Consider the following 23,684-nt stretch of genomic DNA (forward strand, 5'->3'; position numbering starts at 1 on the left):
TTTCAGATTTACCTGTGTTTGGAAACAGAGCGTGATTTCTCTTTTCGGTTTTTCAGAGTCAAATCACTATTAAACTTTGCAAAGCTTTCAGTCTTAACAGGATCATTTTTAATGATTAACCTATTGGACTTAAGAGAAAGCGCAGCTACATTCGTTTCTCCATGTTTTTGGCATTAATATTTCAATGTTAGGTAGGTAATACTTTTATATGCTTTTGGACAAAAATATTTGAATTTAGCTGACGTAGTACGTATAGTTTTCTCGTTGAAAAATGATTAACTCGTATAGGTGATCAGTCTGGAAAAATCACGAGAGTCCTTTGATTTCTGTAGGATTTGAAATTTCAGGAAGGAACCTCACATGGCTGGCCAACCGCCTCTGTTAAGCAGGTATAAAGCTTTTCCTTTATACAGTGAACGACTATAATAAACAAGTAAAAAATGTGCATAAGTTTCTTCGGCGCAATCGAGTTTTCTGTGCAGTATATAATGCTGCATAAAACTCTCAGCCACGACCTATAAAAAAGACAGCCACGGCCCAATGGTGGCCTGTGTTGTTGGCACCTATAGTGGTGCCAGACGCAAGATCATAGCTAAAATTGACCTTCAATAAAAATCAAAAGTACTGAGGCTACAGGACTTCAATTTGGTATATTTGATGATTGGGGGGTGGATGATGAACATACCAATTTACAGCCCTCTAACATCAGTAGTTTATAAGATCCGAGGGCGGACAGAAAAAGCGCGGACGGACAGACAAAACCCATCCTAATAGTTTTCTTTTACAGGAAACTAAAACGAATTGCTGAAAATGTTATAAAATAGTATCAACTGACTGAGAAATATTTATTGTACTAATTCCTCGTGTAATGTCAAAGTTATTCATCTCTCTCTCTCTCTCTCTCTCTCTCTCTCTCTCTCTCTCTCTCTCTCTCTCTCTCTCTCAAAATCAGCGTTTAAAAGATAGGCCAAAACCTTGATTCACCCCTAAATTCTAGACATAACGACCAACTGTCCCTGACTATAACTTTATCATTAACATTTGCCAAATAACAAACGGCGCGGTCTCGTTCTCTCTCCAGTAAACTCTGCATCTTAAATAATCTTAATTCCATACGCCTACTGAAGGACACTTGCTCCCTGTCTTGTATATAAAAAGCCATCCAGTGCATTTTGATCTAAATTCTAAGGATTCTTGTTTTCCTGAGATTAACTTCCAATATTTTACTTGATGATGATTTGAACATCGTTTTGAAATTTCGGTGGTGATTAATCCGTCTGCAACTTCTTCATTAACTTAATCTTTATTTCAGTTAAATCTCCTCGTCCACTGGTGTATGATGCAATGGCGTTTGGTGTCTCCTGTTATTATAAAGTAAAAAGATGTAATATCCGCAACTTTTTGCCCTGCATTGTCTTACAAAAAGCTAGGCAATTTAGTTTGTTCATTTTTATCACAATATGAAATACGTACCGTTTAAATTAGTCATACAAACGTATGATTGATGTATTAGTGTACAATGGTTATAAAGTATTTCATCAGAAACCAATATAGGCCCTAGAAAATTATTATATGGTGAACGAGTTAACTTAAGATACTGTCGTTTAGAAGTCTTGCATAATTACGATTCCTTACTGCAGAGGACATTTTTTTTTTCTGAGGTAGCGACATCCAGGTCTGATGATTACGTTGCAGAACGAATTTATGCGAAGGAAATGAGTCCCGAGTGATTAAGTAAATAAACATCTTTGGGAAGACGTCCCTTTAAAGCACAAGTGGTCATTTTCTGTCATCTGACGGAGATGAATGGGAGGACGTTGTGCTTGACAATGACTCTCATAAGCAGGTTATGAGGGGAAGGTCTTACGTCAGATTAAGGAAGATTGAAATTCCTTGGCATGTTAGCCGGAGAGAGAGAGAGAGAGAGAGAGAGAGAGAGAGAGAGAGAGAGAGAGAGATTAACAATAAATAACATAAACACCGTGCGCTGTCAGAGATTAGCTAGGAATGTTATGGTAGTTTATTCCACGAGAAAATTATAATGCATGATTGAAAACTTTAAAGTAAATCGATAATCTGAAAAGTGAAATAAAAAAAAATCCAGTTTATTTTCGTTCATTATTAAAGTTAGATAGATAGTCAAATGTTGTCAGAAAGATTCTTGTTATATTTCATTTTCCTTTATTAGGTAGATTTAAAACCGGTCTTCAAACTCTTTTGTTAAAGGTGACAGTGGAATTATTGTTGTTTTTATTTTTTTTTATTCCAATAGAAGAGAAAAAAATTGCATGAGGCGCTGTTATTAATTGGGATATTCCTTATTTTCCTAATAACGCAAATGCACTACTTTCTCAGTCAGGTATACTTTGGTATTCTCGAAGTGCCGTATGCAGACTTTATATATATGTAAGTGAATATTGTGTTTATTATAACAACCTTGCATTCATATTTACACCGAAAATGGTATTTCTTACTCACTTACATACTCGTATGTTGCATGACAGTGTTAAAAATTTTGTTTATATATGTCTTGGACGTGTCATTATAAAAGTTAATCACTCATTAGCTTATATTTTTAAGCCAAAGTAAATTGGACAAGGAACGAGATGCCCTGTTCCATCTGTGAAACAAAGGAATATTGGAAGATCATGTTTATGGACACATCAGCACGTATACATATAGAGTAGATATATATATAGATATATATATATATATATATATATATATATATATATATATATATATATATATATATATATATATATATATGTATATATATATATATGCATATATATATATTATCATATTATAATTCGAATGAAATGCTATCAGATGACTCACTCTTGAGTCCGGAAGTTAGGTGAAACTCGTTGGCATGTTAGACGGTAGTCTGCCCGGGATATAAACCTCCTAGTAGAAGAGCACTTAGGTTCCAACTTCTTTTATAACAAGTTTAGGTTAATTGGTAGTGCCCTGGCCTGTCATTTGAAAGATCGGGTCCGGTCACGATGTTAGTCGGAAATTCATTTCTGGGAAACACTTGCTCACCAGTTCCATTATATATATAATATATATATATATATATATATATATATATATATATATATATATATATATATATATATATATATATATATATATATAAACGCAAAATGTGGATAATTGCCAAATGTGTAAATTTTGCAATTAATTTTGCCTATTGTGTACAATTTGCAGCGCTTGGTGCCGATTGTGCACAATAGGCAAAATTGATTGCAAAATGTACATATTTGGCAGTTTTTCTACTTTTTGCAAGGACATTTTGCCAAATGTTAACATGATTTTGCAACAGTATTTTGCCAAATGTTAACAGATTTTTTTTGTTCCAGTGGCATGTCGGACTTTAAAGAGCAGTTTGAGCAGAAGATTCGAAATTCTCAGACTAAGACTAATATGAAACACTTCTTGTTTACGAGCTGAAATCGTGCAGTTGGGCAAAGAGGAGGGCAGTTAAACCCTCATCTTCCCTGCTACTACAGAGGTCTGTCCTACCAACTCACAAGTGGCATGTCGGACTTTAAAGAGCAGTTTGAGCAGAAGTTGGACAACTTATTACAGTCTAAGAATGACAATGTGGTCATTCCTCGAAAAGAGAAACGTGCACAGCTGCTTAAAATTGAAAAGGAAGGGCCTAAAACCAGCGATGACTATAATATGAAAAGAAGATTCGAAATTCTCAGAGTTGGTGACGATGACCGACTTATTCGGAAGCGTAAAGGATTGGAAACTGAATTTAAGTTTATAGTGTGCTTTGAGGAAGTTCATCAGGCCATTTCGGTCGCGCATTCAGCTGTAGGTCATGGCGGTGAAAAGAAAACTTTCAAAGAAGGACAAAAGAAGTGGGCTAATTTGACTATGCAGTCCTGCCAGATGTTCATAAGTTTTTGCATGGAGTGTCAAGAGAAGAAAAAACGTAGAGTACATAAAGGTCTGGTGGTGAAACCTGTTAGAAGCGAGACTATTTTTTCTCGATGCCAAATTGACTTGATCAATTTTCAAACATTACCTGATGGGGAATTTAAATATATTCTGACCTTCATCAACCATTTCAGCAAGTTTTGTGTGCTGCGGCCCCTTACATCAAAACGAGCTGAGGAGGTTGCTAACACGCTTCTCCCAATATTTTTGACCATTGGCTCTCCCGTTATCCTGCACTCGGATAACGGGAGAGAGTTTGTGAATGCCGTTATATCAGAGTTGTCTACGCTCTGGCATGAACTTAAGCTCGTCACTGGTCGGCCGCGCCACCCACAAAGCCAAGGTCCAGTTGAAAGATTGAATGGAGTCATTCAAGACAAATTAAAAATTTGGATGCACGAAAACAAGTCCAGCAAGTGGAGCGTTTGGGTCCACTTTGTCCAGTGGCAAATAAACATTTCGGAACATGAAACCATAAAAACAAGTCCGTTTAAAGTCATGTTCGGGATCAAACCCAAGGTAGGCCTAGCATCCACTGTTATTCCACCTAATATGCTCGGCAATATAAGAACTGAAGAATATTTAGACACCATCCTCCAAAATGAAGCTGAAGGGGCGGCTGATGAAGAGGAACAAGAAGGAGAGGAAGAACAGGAAGGAGAAGAGGAACGAGATGGAGAAGAGGCGCCGCAATTCGCTGAAGCTCGGCAACTGGCTGCAGCCGGCCAAGAAAAAACCGCACTTAGAATGACAAGGAGAGCGAAACACCTCATAAGTGCCCTACAAGTGGGTGACAACGCGACGCTGAAAGTTCCCGAGTTTGATCGTGGGCCGAGTGACAGCAGGAACCTCCTGGTTGTGGTAATGCAGAGAGACGAGGACCTGTACCAGGTAGGCTGCAGAGAAGGACGCATAACCACCCGGTACACGGCAGCTGACATGGACCCCGTTAAGGAGAAGCTCCTCACCCCAGATGAGGTTCCCGACGTTGAAATGGCTTTGAGAACTGCTGTTACCAGGTACACAGGAGGCCAAGGGTATGTGAAGTGTGCCTGTAAAACAAATTGCACAACTTCCAGATGCTCCTGCACAAATAAGCTGTTAAAATGTAACTCTCGTTGCCACCCTGGTCGTTCTTGTAGCAATATTTAAGTGTTAAAGTAGTGTCAATCCCTTTTAATTTGAACAATAAATGCTAATAAATACTAATTTTAGTTTGAACAATAAATACTAATTCTCTTTGATTCTTATTTCATTCTGCCTATTGTGTACAATAGGCAAAATGCCGTTGTTTTTTTTTTTTTTTTTTGTTTTTTTTTTTTTTTTTTTTAAATGGCGAAATTTTGCCATATGTGGATAATTATCTACATTTGGCAAGCGCAATTTCCAAATGTGTACATTTTGCAACTTTCTCGCAAAATGTACACATTTGGCAATTATCCACATTTTGCGTAACACACACACACACACACACACATATATATATATATATATATATATATATATATATATATATATATATATATATATATATATATATATATATATATAGTACTGGTAATCTTCTTAGGCACGAAGATATAGTAATTCCGTTGTATTCCACATAGGAAAATGGAAAAGGTATGTGTCAGAAAATGCCCAACAGTTTCGTCCTCCAATGGACCTCTTCTTGGAGCGTTTATTAAGGAAAGAGACAAATTTTACAGTGCATGTAGCCAAGAAAGGCCTAAAATTTTTAAACATACAGTTACCAAAAACTAATAGTTTGAGCTACAAACTATTCAGCAGTAATATTACAACAAAACAAGAATAGCAGTTGAACAAATGAAAAATACCAAAATATCTAACGAGGTAATACATCCATTTGAAACAGCATAACATCAGTATATATTAACAAGCGTATACTATATGATAGTTAATGGATAACATTATCCATTTTGTATTGACGTTTCATGTCATGTAAGATAAAAGGATCTAATTTATACAAACCAGGTGATAAATTAAGATTTTTTTCATTTGCAGTGAACAATGCAAGCTGTCTCTATCAAATTTCTTTCAATAAAACCTGTGCTCTTAAACAAAATCTTTGATCTGAGCCAGTCAATCGGTACTTTACACATACTACTATGAACACATAAAGCATTGCTTGTATTATTTGTTCGTATATTATATTTATGATTGAAAATGCGTTTTTCGAGTGTCTTCCCAGATTGTCCTATATAAAAACTACCGCACTTGCGTGGGATCTTATATATGGCTCCTTCATTGTTTTCCGGACTATTATGAATTAAAGTTTTTCCAATGGTGCTAGGATATGAAAAAGTTGTACTAAAACCAAGTAACCTTATGGGGTAGACTATAGATTCTAATGTGGGATGGTATGGGAAACATAAAATCTAGTTTTCTGTGTTTCTCCTCATATGAATATAATGTTTTTCGTGCTAACTATAGACTGTATTCAATATCTTCCAATTTAAAATTATTTTCAATACCAACTTGATATATAAATTCTAGTTCCTCATTGATAAATTCCGGACTGCAGATATTAAGAGCTCTAAGAAACATTGCTCTTAATGCTGAGTTTTACTTCTACTTTGTGTGAGGATTAATTGTTAATAATACGATTGTTATTAGTAGGTTTCCTGTGTATTTTAAACTTGTAGTTAGAACTTACAACTGATCTCACAACTGTAACATCCAAAAATGAGAAAACACTATTGTCTTCTTCGTCAACCGTAAAAGTTATTGAGGGAACTAAATTATTGAGGTCTCTTAAAATCTTCTCAATGTCAATAGAAGTTTTCAGTACCGCAAATACATCGTCAACATATCTAACCCAGAAAATAATATCTGCCATAATTGGTTTAGCTATTCTAGACTCATAAAATTCCATGTAAATATTTGATAATACTGGGGACAAGCAATTACCCATCTGAATTCCAAATTTTTGTAAGACACTGAACCAATAGTACTAATTATAGGACGTAATGGTTGTCCTTCCTTATGGGTTTTAACAGTACCATACAAATAGGGAAGGCTAGCATTTTGGAAAACTCCAAAAGATGATGAAGTAATGGTAAGCTTTGATGTTAAAAGTCTGTTCACTTGTGTACCTGTCAACGACGTCTGAGAATTTTTAAACAGCGAACTAAATAAGCATGTCATATCTCTGCCTAATCATGTAATTTTAGAACTAATCAGACCGGCAAATTTTACCGAAAAAAATTTGGAATTCAAATGGATAATTGCTTGTCCCCAGTATTATCAAATATTTATGAGTCTAGAGTAGCTAATTCAATTATGGCAGATAATTCTTTCTGGGTTAGATATGTTGACGATGTATTTGTGGTACTGAAAACTTCTATTGACATTGAGAAGATTTTAAGAGACCTCAATAATTTAGTTTCCTCCATAACATTTACGGTTGACAAAAAAGACAATAGTGTTATCTCATTTTTGGATGTTACAGTTGTGAGATCAGTTGTAAGTTCTAACTACGAGTTTAAAATACACAGAAAACCTACTAATAACAATCTTATTATTCACAATTACTCCTCACACAAAGTAGAAGTAAAACTCTCAGCATTGAGTTCAATGTTTCTTAGAGCTCTTAATATCTGCAGTCCGGAATTTATCAATAAGGAACTAGAATTTATATATCAAGTTGGTATTTAAAAATAATTTTAAATTGGAAGATATTGAATACAGTCTATAGTTAGCACGAAAAACATTATATTCATATGAGGAGAAAAACAGAAAACTAGATTTTATGTTTCCCATACCATCCCACATTAGAATCTATAGTCTACCCCATAAGGTTACTTGGTTTTAGTACAACTTTTTCATATCCTAGCACCATTGGAAAAACTTTAATTCATAATAGTCCGGAAAACAATGAGGGAGTCATATATAAGATCCCATGCAAGTGCGGTAGTTTTTATATAGGACAATCTGGGAAGACACTCGAAAAACGCATTTTAAATCATAAATATAATATACGAACAAATAATACAAGCAATGCTTTATGTGTTCATAGTAGTATGTGTAAAGTACCGATTGACTGGATCGGATCAAAGATTTTGTTTAAGAGCACAGGTTTTATTGAAAGAAATTTGATAGGGACAGCTTGCATTGTTCACTGCAAATGAAAAAATCTTAATTTATCACCTGGTTTGTATAAATTAGATCCTTTTATCTTACATGTCATGAAACGTCAATACAAATTGGATAATGTTATCCATTAACTATCATATAGTATACGCTTGTTAATATGTACTGATGTTATGCTGTTTCAAATGGATGTATTACCTCGTTAGATATTTGGTATTTTTCATTTGTTCAACTGCTATTCTTGTTTTGTTGTTTTATTACTGCTGAATAGTTTGTAGTTCAAACTACTGGTTTTTGGTAACTGTATGTTTAAAAATTTTAGGCCTTTCTTGGCTACATGCACTGTAAAATTTGTCTCTTTCCTTAATAAACGCTCCAAGAAGAGGTCCATTGGAGGACGAAACTGTTGGGCATTTTCTGACACATACCTTTTCCATTTTCCTATGTGGAATACAACGGAATATATATATATATATATATATATATATATATATATATATATATATATATATATATATATATATATAGTATATATCGCAATTGCACGAAATTTAGCAAGTCACTTACACTATACTTCGATGAAGAAGTTTGGTAGAAATGCTGACGACCGAATCTTGATGCGTTGGTGTTTCAAGGACTTCTCTGAATTGGCAAATTCTTTATATCATGTTTTCACTCAAAGTCTTGATACACAATTTTCTCATGTTTTCATAGCAATAATCTCTTTGCTAGTTTTTCTATTCTGTTGTTATGGATGATTCAAATTGCTGTTTTTTTCTTATTCTAAAATGAAAACATATTTTCCATTTTCTTGATGTATTTTTCTATTATGTGTCGTTGAGCCAATATTCCCTGTTGACAGCTCAGTAGGTATTAGACCAGGAATGATGATACAAACAATTTATTTAGTAAATTAAATGAATTTAATGCTTTACTTTCCTGATGATGTGAATATATAAATTCTTACGTGCATTATATAACATTGATTATTTTGTTAAGAAATTCAGTCTTGTGAAGAACAAGTTGTTAAAAATCCACAATTATATATTAAAATATATTTCTATGTAAAAAACAAAGACTTTCGAACACCTTAACGGTGTTCCTCATCAGTGAAAACGTTAAAATGTAAAGTGAGAAGGTAGTTTCCTCCTGAAGACACCTAAAAAGGTGGACGGGGCGAGAAAATAACAGCCCATCATCAAAGTGCTGGTTCGAGTGTTATGTACTTCCAAACTCAACAGGCCGTTGCGCCAACCTCCTTGATCTCCGTACCTGCGAAGTTGCTACTGCTTGCACTGCATAGCTGCCTTAGTCGGAAACATCCCAGGACGTTGGATATCTGGAGAGAGGGGAATGGGAAGCAGAACATCAGGGTTATCATGGTCAACGTCAGTTTCGAAATTAAAATCTTTTAAGAGCTGTTTGACAATGAAACTGTTGATAAAAGGGTCTTCATTTGTAAACGACTTGTTATCTTCAAAAGATATTCCCATATTTATAGCAACGTCTTCAACTAATCTTCTCACGTGAGATTCGTCGCTTTTAAAAATAATTCGTGCACCATCCTTAATTTTATTGTCTAAATGATACACGTCTCTTGTCTTTCATTTCCTTATTATCTTGACCAATATAAAACTTCTTTTTAGCTCAGCTGATGGCGTCAGTAATAAAATGTTCAGGGTACTTTAAGGACTTAAAGGTGTCTGCAACATGTTTGAGTTCTCCGTCTAGAATTGCGGGGTCGCATATACGAAGTGCCCTTAAAACAAAACTCATAATTACATTCCTTTCAAGTTGTTGTGAGTGGTGGGAAAAATAATGAATATTTGAAAGAGTTACTGTTTACAGCCCTTATTTTGGTGTAACTGGAAGATCATTTTAAAAAAAAGGAGTAGAAACCCTCCCTCCACCGAAAAGAATGCTTAAATTATCCGTAGGTTTCCTGTAGATTTCCCTCATGTTAGCGGAGAGTCATCCTACCAAATTAATTTGAGTGAAAAATGTTTTATGAAACGTAATATATTTTTTCATAAAAGCAATGGTATGAGCTCGCCGTATCCTGGGGAAAAAAGCCATATTAAGGGCCACTCTTGCAAGATAATAATATTCTTATTTCAACAGTCTAAAGTAGTTTGGTTGTCGCGGCCGGTTTTTTTTTTTTTTTTTTTTTTTTTTAATGAACCTCTTCTAGCAGCCTTTGAATGTGTAATATCATAATTTCATTTGGCATAACAATAGGGATTAGCTCTCCTCATTTTCAGACTTATAACTGAGACACTATGTTTACCAGTTCACTGTTTGAGTCAACAGATTGAAGGTGGGCTCAAAGGATCTATCTCAAAGGAGACTGAAACAAAAACTTCTGGTTACTGAAGTGAATTTGCCTCTGTATACATTATAAGAGCGATAGGCAGAGAAAGGCGGGGTTCCAAAAATAATTAAAGTAACGTCGAGGTCTTATACAGAAATTAAAAACTTGTAGTTTTTTCATACGATTATTTTTCTCATTAGCAAGAGAAATAGAAAAGAAATTTTCGGCCGTCTGATACCGCAGTGGCGTCGAAGGACTTTCAGCTAGTCAAAGGTCTCTCTCTCTCTCTCGTAGAGAATGTTTTAAAATGAATTATAAACCTAACTGCTTATGTATACTTGTGTCTTTATACATTAGTTGCAGAAGCATATTCAACTTGAGAGAAATATGTTATGCTAATTATGCATATGGAATTATAATTGCAGATGCATTAGCTGAGCCCTAATCAGGACAATCTGTTCATTATTAATATCCTCCGTCATGTATGATCATCGTTGCAAATGAGTTCCCAGCGTATTTGATTCCAGAAATACGAGAGAGAGAAAGGGGATACATAATCCACCGTAATAAAATGAAAACGAGCAATATTAATGTGTATTTACTGGAGAGTCGTTCATAATGAAAGCAAACAAATAATTCTTTAAAAGTATTCAATGCCCCAATGATGCATGCGTAAGTACTCTTGGGGTTTGAATGTTAGCACAAGTTTATCTGTTGTATGATTATTATAGAATATGTTCTCTGTTTAGAATTAATTTCCTCATATTTCATAATATTGAACATGTATGTATTGCCGCATTATAAGTGCATTTCTAGATTTGATATACCTCCGTATATATTTGTAAAAAGATTTTTTTTACTTATCCATTTTACATGCGCGTGTGTTAACATTAAATATTTACAGTGCTAACATATCTTTGAAATATGCTCCGTTCTAATTGCAGAAATGAAACCTTATTTTTAATATCAGCTCAAGCGAATATCTGTCATAATATGTACTTATATCTCTTCTGCAAAAAAATTCGTCTGAGCTTCAGAATTCTAATTAAAGAAATTTTGTTTTTTGAGTCACATTTTAAATATATATATATATATATATATATAATATATATATATATATATATATATATATATATACATATATATATCTATGGGTGTGTGTGAATATAAATGTATGTATGTGTGTCTTTTACTTTTATATGGAAATGATATTCACATAAACAAACTAATATTCAGTGATGTAGGAAGTCATAATTTGTTTGTGAAAAATTTTAAACGATTTAATTTATTTCATCTATGCAGAAGAGATGTAACCATTTATTCTGGAGACTGATATTTTTGTAATAAAACTATTTTTATTACTGAAAATGAACTAAAAAACAAAATTTATTTAATTAAAATTCTGAAGCTCAGACGGAAAAGTGTTTCATCCATTCATGCCTACTGAATGTTTTTACAAACCTTCTGGTGCAACGATTAGATCGACTTATTAAGCATTTATCATTCATAAACTCTCGTGACTATTATTAATAACAGCCACCTAACGTACCCTGCATAGAGTGCATTGAATACGCTAAATAAAAGTAGGAAAAGGTAATATATACTTTCATTCGCTATAACATTTTTACCTAAATTTTACAATCATTATTCAACCTGGACATTTTTGGTAATTAAAATCCAAGCGTAATCAAACTCATAAAACCTTTAATTTCTAAAGGATGGTTTGGTCTAATTAGTCCAGGCCCATGAAATAATAACACAACGGCAAATAATCACATTTACCTGTTGTAATTATACAAACAAAGAGATATATTTTCAGCATTTTAGGGAAAAATGTATCAGTCGACACATTTGCACCAATGACCAGAGTCAACAGGATGATTTTTGATTATGATTTAATTTACGTGATTATTTATTTTTAATCTACTATTCAATTAAATGCAAAATTTTAACGCCACTGCGTGGCCGGTTTTGCTACTAGATTAGTAAACATAATGAAAGGCAGATCTTGTGATGTTCATATAAGTTAAAATTAAGAGAGAGAGAGAGAGAGAGAGAGAGAGAGAGAGAGAGAGAGAGAGAGAGAGAGAGAGAGAGAGAGAGAGAGAGAGAGAATTTCCAGGCAAATAACCTTTCTTCATCATATTTTAAGGATATTTGACTATGCTCTTTCTTGGTATTCCAGGAAAATGACATTCACTCTTCCTGTCTTTATCTGATTACCCGTCTGTCTGTCCCGAAGGTCATGCTTGTCATTATATCAGTCTGTCTGAAAAAGAAAAATGATGTCTTCATTATATAGAATGAAACAGGATTCATCGTCTGTTAAATGGAAACCAAAAAATATTAACTACTGCATAACTTATATGACTGTAACTAATCTATGCATGAGAGACATTACGTAAAATGCATTTTCTGTGAACAAAGGTGAATATTTTCTCTCGTGTTTAATAATGACTGTTTTTGCGACAAAGTCTTGACTAACTCGCCTAATCGGTAATGTATTAAGCAGAATTTTATAAGCTAGGGAAGATCAGTTCAGTCCTTCTGCAAATGAAAATCTGTCCTGTGAAATTAATGACTGTTTAAAAAGTTTAAGTCTTTGATCGTAGGATTACCTACAGAAGAAAGCAAGGGAAAAAAGGGTATAACCAAACCGAGACCTCACCCACAAAATAAAAGAATATCGCAGGATCGGGTAAGCACTCTCTCCTGAGTACTTAGAATATTTTTTAACACAATTAGTTTTTTGATTTATGAAAGAACTTTAACTGTGTCATAAAATATAAGTAATAAGTTTTTGTTAGATATAAGTGTATTATATCTAAGATTTGAATTATTGGTTGTGCATACTCGTATAAGTTTGTATGAGTATTCCTATTATACGTACATAAAAAAATCACTCGAATTTACGAAGTGTATTACATTGATTTACCATTTATGAATTGTCACATTAGCAATTTTTTCATCTGTTTTGAACGACTATTGCCCGGGAGAAGAACAACCACAACACCTCGTCCTTTGTGTGTGTGTGTGTGTGTGTGTGTGTGTGTGTGTGTGTGTGTGTCATAGGATATGTAAGAAACAAGAATTAAAAAACAGGCAGAAAATGTTCAGGGACCATAAGAGGATCACTGGACTCAAAGCCAAGCATCAGGAAGATCTAGGGTATTAGGAGTTCGGAAGTCGGTCTACAGTTACTTGCTTTGTTCTTATGCAACAAAATTCGATAAAAAAAAAAAAAAAAAATAAAGCAGAAGCACATAACACGATCGTCATCTGGAACAGCATCTTGGAAGTGGGAAGGAATAACAAAGAGAGATCGAAGACAAATGCAATAAAATTGAGTTTAGAAAAGCGCCATATAGACATACATATAGGGAACTTTCATGACCATTTTTTCCCCACCAAGTTCTCCAGTTTCGGAAATTAATTCAATAAGTAAAGAAAAGGAAAATAGCCTTTGGAAGAATTTTTCTCTTTTCAGTATCGTGGATATAGACCGGAAAGGAAAAAGAAGTAACTTACAGAAGCTTAGAGCGACCAAAATCACCCCTACGTTCCATAACATCCGGAACAATGGGTGAAGTCTTTTGTAAAGCGAAAAGGTATGGGACATTATAATCTGCCTTAGTTTCGTGTAAAGGGAAAATAAACACATCTGAGGCCATTTCTTCTATTGGCCTTGTCAGTTCATATTTATTAAGCGTAGATTAAAACGTTAACCATTTGCGATCGTTACTGATAAATAAGTTTTTTAAAATGTAGTAATGGAATATTGAGAGACATACGGCCAGACAACAAAACGCTGAAAGTAGAAGAAACTGAGAGAGAGAGAGAGAGAGAGAGAGAGAGAGAGAGAGAGAAGAACCACGCTACCATACTTTCTACACGCACTTTTGACAATTTTGCAAGTAATTACTAAAGCACATAATTCCTCTCTCGTTGTATCTCTTTCTCTGTTTGGAGAGCTGCATTTGCAGTACTTGATAATCGAATATTTTATTGTAAAGCAAGATTTTTGTACGAAATTTTATTCAAGACAAACCTTATTTTTTGTTAGGAAAAGAAGCACGCGAAACCATGGAAATTGTGGATCACTTACAAAGATTATACATAATTTTAATCATTGGTCACCGATGACTTTATCAGTGAATTCCTAACATAAACCTCCCATACATATTTAAGTCTACATTTATGAGTGAGAAGTATATATAACTTAATACCAGATAAATTATTCTGCTTATTAACAAAGAATCTCAGTTATAAATGCATTTATATGTGACGTCGATCGGCTCCATAGACGAGCAGTTCAAGGTTACTGGTTTTACTCTTTTCGTTAATGGAAGAGAAAATTGGTTTGAAGATTAGGGGCATCTCTCGGTATCTGTCAAATGTTACAGTTTCCAATTGTTATGAAATAATTTCTCGTTGATAGTTGTAATGTGTTTGAACGGCTGAAATCTGTTCCGTAACCTTAGAATAACTAGTCTGATGATGATGAAGGTTCCATGACTGCCATAGGACGTCATGTATAACCAAGCATTGGGTTTGCTTACTTGTTATACTCCTCTATTCTGTGACACTGATGTATGAAGCTCCAATGGTTATGAAGGAATTGAATGAAATTGTTTCGATATAATTTTTATATGCATGTATTCATTTAAGTCATTGTATCTTTCTATGGGTTTATAAGCAATGTGTATTATTTCATCCATGCCCACAAAATTATGAAAATGCAATGGCTATGATTCAACAGCTGTTTAAAACAACCCTACTGCGTCTCTCTCTCTCTCTCTCTCTCTCTCTCTCTCTCTCTCTCTGTGGGAACAAACTCCCAATTTCCTGCTGCAGCGTCTATGTCTATGGCAACGACTGGAACGGCTCCTTTATAACGCTCGCAGTATTTATCGTGCCAGCTGGCAACTAGAATATTTACATCACAGGCATCAGATAACCCGGATGTCAGTTACCGTAGATGTTCCTGGGTAAAAGAAAGTTAATGTTGACGCTTTCCCTTTTCTTGGGATGTCATAGAATTCTCGGAGATATTGGAAAGCTCTTGAAGGGGAAGGAAAGGGTTGGGGTTGGGGTTAGGGGTAGAGTGGGATGGAGTTTGGGGGAGGTGTTGATATTGACCAGGGAGGTTGGTTGGAGGGTAAATGAAGGCCTGAGGCTGATGGAAATGGTGTTGTTTGCCATTCCTGGAAACCGTCCTAAATTGTTGAGGGGAATTCGACTTTGGTTCTTGTTGTGGTATGGTGATTAGTTTAATCAGGATACACAAATTGAAGCCTCGTTTTACTGTTGGAAATGAGTGACTTGTAATATTCCTGCCAGGTGAATTATCCTTAGTTAATACAAAAAGTTAGAAACAGACCCTTTACTTATTATTAATTCTTTTTCGAAGAAGATACGTTTAATATCAGTGTATAAAATTTTCTAATATAGTTTCAGCAGAGAAAAGGCTGTTTCAGTCTATTACGAAGATAACCTGCAGTGTAATACAAGATAATGTTCAAAAATAATGGTGAAGAAATGAAAATAATGAACCGTTTTCGAGTTTGAAAAGTCATTAATATCATGTAGTTATGTTATGACTCCTTCATTCAGACTGAAAATACAAACGAAACTCCACTTCCAACAGAACAGACAACGACGCTTCCAGAATACGGAAGTATTATAGTACTATTTAGAATATTTTCATGAAGTAATTAAAAAAAAAGAAAATCCGATTTTCCTATTTTTCGATCTGTTATTTATAACAGTTATATTTATCGGGAGACATTGCTAAAATTTCAAGAATTTATTCAACTCTTTATTTCGTTTACATTTCGTTTTAGGTAACATTACTTTAGCCTCAAAGCATATTGTAATATTGCTTGAATTTTTAGAATATGAAAGCGCAGATTTTCCTTTATTGGAACAGTACTTATAAAATAATATGCATAATATTTTCATTGTTTTCGTTGGCAAAACGAGAAGAAAAGAGACGAGAGTCGATATACTGGACCTGGTAAGCCTACCAGCCTCATACGTTAATGAAAAAATACTTATAGTATGAAATGATATACGTCATAGTTTCACCTGACGCACAAGAATATTTCTCTTCGGCTCTAACAGCGCCCGGCCCTTTCCAGTTCCATCCAGTTTCCTCCAGGAAACGAACCGTCGTCCCTTCCTGCTCCCTTCCCATTTGTCTCCAATTGGTAAGTCATCCAAGGAGAGAAGGAATGATCAATATAAACTTCCCCAGATATTGTGCCGCCTGGGTCTCTCCTCTGATGGCCTCCGTGCGTCTATGGAAGCTGCCATAGTACGAGACGGATATTGATATGGCTAACAAAACGCGTCATTAGGACAATGTTGAATTCCCGGATAGAAGTCGTAGGAGTCAAAATAAAGGAGCCAGTAAATATCTCAAGCACGATGGATGTTTAACAATGGTTGATGTAGTTTTCATCTTACGATAGGTGTGAAAGTACCAGACAATATCCATTAGCTCGTTTTTTTTTTCGTAACGAAAACGTAACTCCAGTGTGATGAAAATAAACGAAGAAACGATGAAAATCTCATGAATAAAGCCAAATTTATGACAATTTGCTTAAAATAATTTTCAGTCACTTTTGTTGTCGGCAAGACGTCTCGAATGATAATGTTTATGGCAGAGTATAATAAGGACGAACATAACTCCAGTAAGTTCTATTTGTTATGATTCCAACTTTCATAGCCTTGATGTGCAGTGTGTCTTGTTTCTGTCATTCTCCAGTGATGTTCATCACTATTCTACGTCTGTTTTTATTAGAAATATTGATTCTGTTAGAAAAACTAAACAAACAACAAGTTATGAGTTGATATCCAGGTCTTGATAACCCTAACGTATCTCATACATTAATCACTGATATAGAAAGCTAATTGCCTGGAATCTAGCCCGTCAAAATAAGGAGATAAATTGTACCTTAGGCTCTAGATAATGCATTGAATATAAAGCATTTCCGGGAAACTGACCGCATAGTTCCATAATTTCCTTTATCAATGTCTCTCTGACTTGGAGTTTTCCCACTCTTGGGTTACCACAATATTAATCTTGATGGTGCTACTCCCTGTAATACTGCAGAGGTATATACACCTGAAATATTAATAGTAATAAAAACTTGAAAGATAAAAGTTAAAGGTTAATTTTGTGGGAAGCGCTTTGTTTGCCATATTAAAAAATCATAGCCTTGAACCGCTGTGAAAATAATCACCAAGGCTAATGGGCAAGTGAGGCCACAAGCTGTTTTAAAGATTTAAAAAAAATGAATTCTAAACTAAATGAACATAATTAAATTTTGGACAAACTATGAATGATGATTTATGATCAAAGACAGCAAAGCAGAGTAAAGAAAATTGTGATAAAAAAAAGAAAACGAATTTGTAGCCATAGAAACGGTACCATCGACATCTATTTTCTGGAATGAAGATATGTATTTTGTCTCGTGCGGCATCTGCATTTCAAAAGAGCGGTTTTTGTGAAACTGTGTACATAATCCTTACTCGTAGTCTGTCTGCACCTCATTCAATTTTATTTGTCTCTCGAATAAACAATATTTCCGTTTCCACGTTTAGTCTTGATTTAAATGTGTGTGTGTGTCTGTGTGTGTACGTCTATGCATGCATGTATTACTAACACACTTTGATATCCAGTGATATTACGTAATGCATATATATATATATATATATATATATATATATATATATATATATATATATATATATATTATATTCAAAACATGGACAAGGTGTCTGAACCATTAAGATATATTAAAAGTAACCTACACAGACGTGTACCAAACAATGCTTTAGATGCACAAAAAAGACCACGTGTCAAAACCAAATAGAACCTTATAACACAAACATTTGCTTGTACTACATTATAATACTAATATGAAAGATATCCCCCATCTCCTGAAGAATATTAGAGTTAATGTCGCTTTTAAAAACAATGAAACATGTACTTATCAAGAACTCCCCTGACAATACTAAAGGATCTGTATATAAAATTCCATGTAAGTCTTTGTGACAACTTTTACATTGGTCAGACGGGAAAAGCACTGGAAGAGAGAATAGAACTACTTAAAAAATGTGTAAGATATGCACAGGGAAACCGTGGAATTTTTGTACATGTTAGTGAGAACAATCATACTATTAATTGGGAAGGGACAAAAAGATTGTGTATTCTAATAATGCAATGGAAAGTAATATCATTGAATCTAGCTTTATGAAAGAAGGTTACAACCATAATATAAACATCGGTCAAGGAATGTATAAACTTGATCCTTTAATATCAAAAGAAATTTGTAAATTGTTTAAATTTTAAGGTGGGCAGTAGAAATGGAAATAGGGTTATTATATCTGAAACAGAGTAAGGGGGCAGTAGTGCTAATGAAATTTCCAACCCTAGGGTGGGCACGTTTATCGGTAATGTTCCTTGAGAATATGTAGTGAATTTTAGCCAAATGAGTTTTGAAATTCACTCCTACCTTGACACCCGCCTACGAGTGGATCTGCAGTCTCAAATAGTTGTGTATGTTTGTCAGTACTGTCTCCATAGTATATATACGTATGTATATATATATGTATATATATATATATATATATATATATATATATATATATATATATATATATATATATAGATAAATGCTACGAAGGAAAAATAAACGAAGGAGGTCTGCAAGATCTTTCGATTTTAAAAGTCCTTTACTGAGCAGATACTGACATAAATACGAGAAAAGACAATACAAGAAGATTCGTATAACTGACAGATAGGGATTATAAAGAGATTAGTACCTAGAATCCGACACACCTGGAAGATAAGAACCTTCCCAAACAAGCATAAACAATGGGTGCAATTAAAGGTTTAGGACAATCATCTCAGATACAATTTCCAGACAATTAAAGGATTATAGGTGACAGCTATTCAGAACTTGGTAAACAAAACCATATTCACAATACATGACAGACATACATTACAACAAAAATTAATAACTCTAAGGCAACTGATTTTTATTTAAGTCAGTAATTATATCTTTGAGGTCATTCTTAAACATGTTATAGATACAAGGGTCTAAATGAAAAAGGCCACGACTAACATTGAAATTACAATGAAAAGTAAGTTGTATTAAAGCAGATTCTAAAAGATTTAGTGATAAGACATCTCTTGATCTTGGCATTTATCTTTATTTATGGATTTATCACGTTCCTAACTTTCGTGATTCAGTTATACACACACACACACACACACACACATGTATATATATATATATATATATATATATATATATATATATATATAGACATACAATCACACACACACACACACACACACACACACACATATATATATATATATATATATATATATATTAATATATATGTGTGTGTGTGTGTGTGTGTGTGTGTGTGATTGTATGTCTTCTGATACTATGTATCAGTCCTTCGTCAATGGCTTGAAGATAAAGTCGGAACTGGTCACGACCTCTTACTTTTCACTTATGGATATGCGTGATAAATAAATCACGTGCTAAAGTGATTATAATCACACACACCCACACACACACACAACACACACACACACACACACACACACACACACACATATATATATATATATATATATATATATATATATATATATATATATATATATAGAGAGAGAGAGAGAGAGAGAGAGAGAGAGAGAGAGAGAGAAAGAGAGAGAGAGAGAGAGTTTAGAAGTGACCTGTCTGCCAGACATAACTCGGGTTCTGCCAACCTGATACGGCAAGGGTAAAACTTTTGAGAACCCGGCGATAAAGAAAAACAAATTTGTACCGTAAAGCAGGGGAAGGCATTTCATATTCATTACATCCCTCATGACATTTTTCAGTAATTAAAATCCAAGCACAATTAAGCTCATAAAACCAGTGATTACAACAGAATGGCTTAGTGTAATTAATCCAGTGCCATGGAATTATTACATAGCTAAAAATGAACGAATTAACCTTGTTTATCTTTTAAACCGTGAGATGTCATTTTTATGCATTTTGCGTTAAATTATATTAGGTGACTCATTTGCGATGTCGACCAGAGGTACCGGGATGATTTTTAATCATGAAATGACGGAAGTGATTCGGATAAAGCGATTTAATTCATTCAGTTTCTTTACGCTCACTTACGAATTTTTACTGATTTTGAAAGTAATATGTTCAATGATTGGTAAATATTAGTGATAAAACTTTCATTACAACATGGTATAACAACTAAAGCGAATGCGAAGGATTAGAAGTGAGTTATGCAATGGCTGATCTTTAATACTGTAAAACGTAAGGCGGTTGGGGGTCGGGGGATTAGTTGTTTAAGATAGTAATCCTTTTCCACACATACACTAGTGCACACCCATTTTATATATCTATATATATTATATATAGATATAATATATATATATATAATAATATATATATATACACTGAGAGGAGAGGAGAGAGACGAGAGGATGAGGAGAGAGGATGAGGAGATGAGAGTCGAGAGAGAGAGAGAGAGATGAGAGAGAGAGAGAGAGGGAGAGAAATAAACTACAAAAAGATTGTGTTGTGAACATTTCAGTTACATCACAAGAGTAAAGCAGGATTTAACAAATATCTAAAAAAGCATGACAGTAATTAATTACATTTTTAATATCAATCAATTTTAAATATCAGTAATTAGCTTCAATTCCAGAATATTGTTTTATAAAGTAGTCAGTGATTGATAAGATGAAAAAAAGATTAATATTTAAAGATTTATTGATATTAAAACTCTAATTACTACTATTCTTTTTTATTTGTTAGAATCATGCTTTACTTTTGTGAAGTAACAGATATGCTCATAAGTCAATCTTTTTGTAGTTTCTGTTTTGTTACAGCAATATAGATATTTTAGCAATATTTAAATTGGTTTTCTATTTACCAGAATATTATAGAAATAACATTGTATTATAAGGATTTTCTCCATGTCCGCAAACAGGGCATTCACACAGATCATTATCAAACTAGTTGATCCATGTCACGGATTATTTTGTCCAGTTTGTACGGATTTTGAGAGATGGAATCCTGGAAGAAAGACATAAGGATTATTTGCTTCGTCAGATATAATATTTTTCCCAAATACTACAACTAGAAAATTTTCATTAATTAGAAAAAAAGTTAGCATTCTCCAGAGAACATTTTTCCACATAAACAGTGCTATAGACAGTCCTGCGAATTTCACATAATAAAGCAACCCTACCACCTGCTATCCAATCACCCATACACCTTCCCCTGAACGGGTATCGTCCAAGGTCCATCATGTGATGGTCGTGGGTTAACAAAAGCCAATAACTTAAAATCTCCTTTAGTACAGATAACGAGTGACATAATACTAGTTTAAATCCAGGTTTATATACTCTTGACCATGTTCTTCACAAGATGTTCTAAGTAGATTTAAAAGAGAAATTCAAGATCATCATTGATTTTTGTGAATGTTATCAATGTTTCCTTAGGAATACTTATGAATAAAAGTGAAAAAACTTACAGTTCGTGTTACTATCTTAAATCATGTTTCAGTTACATTTTATTTTCATAATTTCATTTAAGATTTCGACAAACTTTGCAACTTATTTATTCATAACAAATCTCGTATAGAATCTTTCCGTTCTGATGGTGTGAATTTAAAAAGACTAAAAGACTTTTTTTTATAAGATTTCTAAATAAATTAATTTTTTCTTTTTATTAACACTGATGTGAATTTTTACATTCTTCCTTAAGCATCATCAAAATGTCGACCTTCCGTTTTCAGCAAAGAGTTTTGATAGCTAATCTTGATTTTTTTTATTATTTATATTTTCATCCTTTGTTCATCTAACACGCTCACCCACACACACACAAGAATTAACACGCACAACATTATATATATATATATATATATATATATATATATATATATATATATATATATATATATATATATATATATATATATATATATATATATATAGTATATATATAAATATATATATATATATATATATATATATATATATATATATATATACTATATATATATATATATATATATATATATATATAATATTGTTTATTTTGTTTTTATATTTACGCTTAGTTTAACGCTGTCACTCCTTTAGGTCGATCAGTACCGCTTGTTTTGTAACTCTGCTCACTGCTGCTTTCAATTTTTTTTATGTTCATTTATCTTTCATTTTAATGTATGTCCTTTAAAAAAAAATAATTCCTTTAATTTAATATGTATATTTCATACACTTTGTAAGAATCATTTTTAGCATTTACATTTCTGAATTTTTAATTTTCAGTTTTGTTTTTACAATTTTACTGGGAATTTTATTTTTCATTTTAACAGCCCTGATGATGTAATTAATTGGAAAATCACGAAACGTCGCATTAAAGACAGCCTGTACATCTGTGTGTGTCCTCTTCCCTTTATTTTTGAGCAAATATATATATATATATATATATATATATATATATATATACATACATATATATATATATATATACTATATATATATATATATATATATATATATATATATATATATATACATATATATATATATATATATATATATATATATATATATATATGTAAATAAATATATCTATACATATAATATATATATATATATATATATATATATATATATATATATATATATATATTCTATATATCTATCATCTATATATATATATATATATACGTATATATATATATATATATATATATATATATATATATATATATATATATATATATATATATATATATATATATATATATATTATATATATATATATATATATTTGATCATCAATAAAGGGAAGAGGACATACACAGATGTACAGGCTGTCTTTAATGCGACGTTTCGTAATTTTCCAATTAATCACATCATCAGGGCTGTTAAAATGAAAAATAAAATTCCTAGTGAAATTGTAAAAACACTCTTAAAAATTAAAAATTCATAAATGTAAAGACTAAAAATTATTCTTACAAAGTGTATGAAATATACACATTAAAATTAAAGGAATTAATTTTTTTTTTAAAGGACATACGTTAAAATGAAAGATAAATGAACATAAACAAAACTTGAAAGCAGTAGTGAACAGAGTTACAGAACAAACGGTTACTGACCGACCTAGAGGAGTGACAGCGTTAAACTAAACGTAAACATAAAAACATAAATAAACAACACAACTCAAGACAAATGCAGAGTGGAGGAGGACGTATGAGTGTT

General features: G+C 33.0%; 1 protein-coding gene across 1 annotated transcript; it reads left to right on the forward strand.

Moving 5' to 3' along the window:
- The first annotated feature begins 3,546 nt into the window (after nucleotides 1–3,546).
- On the forward strand, nucleotides 3,547–5,109 carry LOC135224820 (KRAB-A domain-containing protein 2-like). Its single transcript, XM_064264142.1, has one exon. The coding sequence runs from the start codon at nucleotides 3,547–3,549 to the stop codon at nucleotides 5,107–5,109; it is 1,563 nt and encodes a 520-aa protein (XP_064120212.1).
- The last annotated feature ends 18,575 nt before the right edge of the window (nucleotides 5,110–23,684 follow it).

This window comes from Macrobrachium nipponense, chromosome 12 (genome assembly GCF_015104395.2).
Source record: "Macrobrachium nipponense isolate FS-2020 chromosome 12, ASM1510439v2, whole genome shotgun sequence".
NCBI classification, from domain to species: domain Eukaryota; kingdom Metazoa; phylum Arthropoda; class Malacostraca; order Decapoda; family Palaemonidae; genus Macrobrachium; species Macrobrachium nipponense.